Source organism: Arachis hypogaea, chromosome 11, assembly GCF_003086295.3.
Source record: "Arachis hypogaea cultivar Tifrunner chromosome 11, arahy.Tifrunner.gnm2.J5K5, whole genome shotgun sequence".
In the NCBI taxonomy this organism is placed as follows: Eukaryota; Viridiplantae; Streptophyta; class Magnoliopsida; order Fabales; family Fabaceae; genus Arachis; species Arachis hypogaea.
In genome coordinates this window covers 41,269,540-41,272,843 of record NC_092046.1, presented here as the reverse complement: position 1 = coordinate 41,272,843, position 3,304 = coordinate 41,269,540, and the positions used below count along the sequence as shown (strand labels likewise).

The window sequence follows — 3,304 nt, the reverse complement described above, 5'->3', positions numbered from 1 at the left end:
GATTATAAAATCTTGATGGTAGTATCCACAAATCTTAAAAGTAGCGCTTATATTGATTTTAAAAACTTTATCTATTATGCTAAATATTGTGAACTGAAGAATATTCTTTACGTTAACATAAATGGTATGGTTTGATGACGATAGGTGTAATGTCAGTAATATCCAATTGTGGAACAAATTTTCAAATGACCATTTTCTTGTTTATATATTACTCCATTGCCCAAACACCATCTCCAAGAACATAATCGCTAGATAATAACACCTTCAAGTTACAAAGAGAAATTTCCAACATAAGACATGGGAATGAATGTTATTGTGCTTTCATTAGCCTTACCAAGCCATATCATGGTTGTTTTGAAAGTTGCCAAGCGCCTTATTTCAAAGGGCGTTCATCATGTTACCATTGTCACCACAGAAGAAGCACGTGACAACATCCTAAGAATCCCAAATTCACAAAGCTCAAACATCAGCTTTGAGTTTTTCTCTGATGGCCTTAGCCTTGATAATGATCGTATCGATCGAGAGGAAGTAATCAATTCTCTTGAAACAAAAGGCTCCAAGAATCTATCTAGTCTCATCTCTACTCTCACTAAAACTCGAGAATATTCTTGTATGATTATCAGTGGAGTCTTCCACTGGGCTACAAATATTGGTGTTGAGCATGGAATTCCTTGTGCGCTACTTTGGATTGGATCTTCTTCCGTGTTTTCCATTTGTTATCGCTACTTCAAGGGCATTAATGTGTTCCCGGTGGAGGACCTTAATGAGAATGTGCACATACCAGGATTGCCAACAAGTTTTGAGGTCAGAGATGTTCATTCCTTTATGCTTCCTAATACCCCTGAAATATTGAGAAAAGTTTTGATAGATTTATTCAAATCATTTGACAAGGTGAAATGGGTCATAGGGATCTCTATTTATGAGATCGAGGAAGAGGTAGTGAAGTCCATAGCTTCGCTAACCCCTTTTTACACGATCGGGCCACTTGTTTCACCATTTTTGTTGGGAAAAAAGGAAACTAATGATGATAATGGTAACGTGCATATGTGGTATGCTGAAGATTCCTGCATAGAATGGCTAGATAATAAGCCATCTACCTCTGTTATATATGTGTCATTTGGAAGCTTGGTTGTGTTGTCCAAGAAAGAAATACATAACTTAGCTATGGCTTTGAAGAACATCAACAAACCATTCTTGTGGGTGCTTAACCCATCCAAGAAAGATTGTGTTGAAGAATTACCACCTGAGTTTCTACAAGACACAAAAGGAATGGGTTTGGTGGTGAAATGGTGCAATCAAGAGAGGGTTTTGAGGCATCCTTCTGTGGCATGCTTTGTGAGTCATGGTGGGTTTAGCTCCATTATGGAGACTATCGTTGCTGGGGTGCCAGTTGTTTGTCTTCCATATTTTTCTGACCATCCTACAAATGCTATGCTTATAACTAATGTATTTGGAAATGGGGTTAGAATCAAGTGTGGGGAAGATTGTGTTGTTAGTGCTCAAGAGTTTGAAAGGTGCATTTGGGAAGTCACGGATGGGCCCAATGCTAGAAAGATAAAGAATAACGCATCAGAGATGAAAATGTTGGCAAGAAAGGCATCACAAGAAGGGGGTAGTGCTGACAATAACATAGGCCAGTTTATCAATGAAATTATGAAATAAAACCCACAATTAATGAATTAATTAAGCTGGTTGTGATGTTGAAACATTGTTCCATTTGGTGATATTAGTCTTTTTAGAGATAAATAACAACCTTGTACTAAAATAAAGTTAAATAATGGTATTTCAGTATTGGTAGGTGTTATATGTAGGCATGAGAAGCATTTGTACAATTGCATGAATAATGAAATAAAAGTTTTAAAAAAATGAATAAGTGGAACAATTTGTACGCCCTTATTTTACAAAATTTTAGTTAAAAATTGGTGCACATATGATAGCTAGCATTTCTTGTGAAGCTAGCTGCTACTTCTTTTTCTTTTCTTTTTTTTAATATAAAAAAATTGGTCCTAGTTAGTCGTTTGGAATTAAGTATTAGTTTTGCATTCTATAATCAATTCAAAAATTATTTCTAATTATTGAGTGGAGGATCTTGAACTATATGATTATAATATAACTAAAACAAAAGTCAAAATATACATGGATCCATGTGTGTTATGATATACTTTTGATATTCTTTTTGGTTCTTGGTTATTCTTTACTACTGTCACTTGATGGTTGATGAGGCTAAAGTTTATAAATTTTTAAGATTAAAAAGTTTAAGTTCAATGTAGATAGTTCTAGAATTTAATACTATTAAAGTTTAGCTTAAATGATATCACAATTTAAAATAATAACTAAAAGTTTTATTTCTCGGTCAACCTCTTTTGGAATCCCAATATAATACATAATCATTGGTTATAAAAGATTTACGGATTTAATTGCAATTAATGAGAATCTAAATAGTAAGAAATTAAAGTGTCATGCAATATCTTAATGACAAAAAAAAATTAAATTAAAAGTAATTAAAATAATTAACTAGAAAACAAATTTAAATTGGTCAAGTGATCAACTTATTCGTCCGTTTAAATAAATATCAGAAATTTGAATTCCACCTTGGACATGCAACAACCCATTGACCAGCAGCAAGTCCTTAAATGGAGCTCAAATCCGCGACGGATTAATCCTTAGTCTTCAAGTTAAAAAAAATCGTGAACAACCAAAAAATTAAAAAAGAAATAAATTCAAATTCTAAATGATGTTGATAAGAATTAAGGGTTAAATATCACTATCCTTTTATTAAGCACAATATGATAATTACAAATAGTAAACCCAATTCATTAATATCTACAAATTAATGAAAATTAATTAAGTTTAATTAAACATAATTCACAAGTCGTAACCAATTTATTTATTGAATTTAGTAAAAATTAGCGTTAGCAAAAATAAAATTAATTAATAATTTTAAATTATCAATTAATTTAGACATTAGTAACTTAAAATTATTCAGATTCTCAATTTAGGTCAAAAATAAAAACTTACTCCATAACTAATTGAGACACCTCATCAAACACATAGAATGAAGGAAAAAACACAAAATGCAATAACTCGATTTTTCGTAAAATAATTTTTCAGACTTTTTATGATTGGAATTTGCAAAACTCGTGAATCATGATGATTCTCTTCGCTTTAATGAGTTGGATCCCTATCTAAAATAAAAAACGATAAAAACTAAAGAAATAAATAAAATAATAATTAATTAAAATATTATTTTTATATAAAATTAAATGTAGTTTTAATGATGATATTTAATTATGGGGTTTAAATT

General features: G+C 31.1%; 1 protein-coding gene across 1 annotated transcript; it reads left to right on the top strand.

Annotated features, from left to right (window-relative positions):
• The first annotated feature begins 297 nt into the window (after positions 1 to 297).
• LOC112721277 (UDP-glycosyltransferase 84B2-like) lies at positions 298 to 1,662 on the top strand. Its single transcript, XM_025772346.1, has one exon. It carries the CDS (start codon positions 298 to 300, stop codon positions 1,660 to 1,662), a length of 1,365 nt encoding a protein of 454 aa, XP_025628131.1.
• Positions 1,663 to 3,304: the final 1,642 nt, after the last annotated feature.

Excerpts from the sequence above, each read along its gene's own strand:
- LOC112721277 (XM_025772346.1), top strand. The coding sequence starts at position 298 with ATGGGAATGAATGTTATTGTGCTTTCATTAGCCTTACCAAGCCATATC.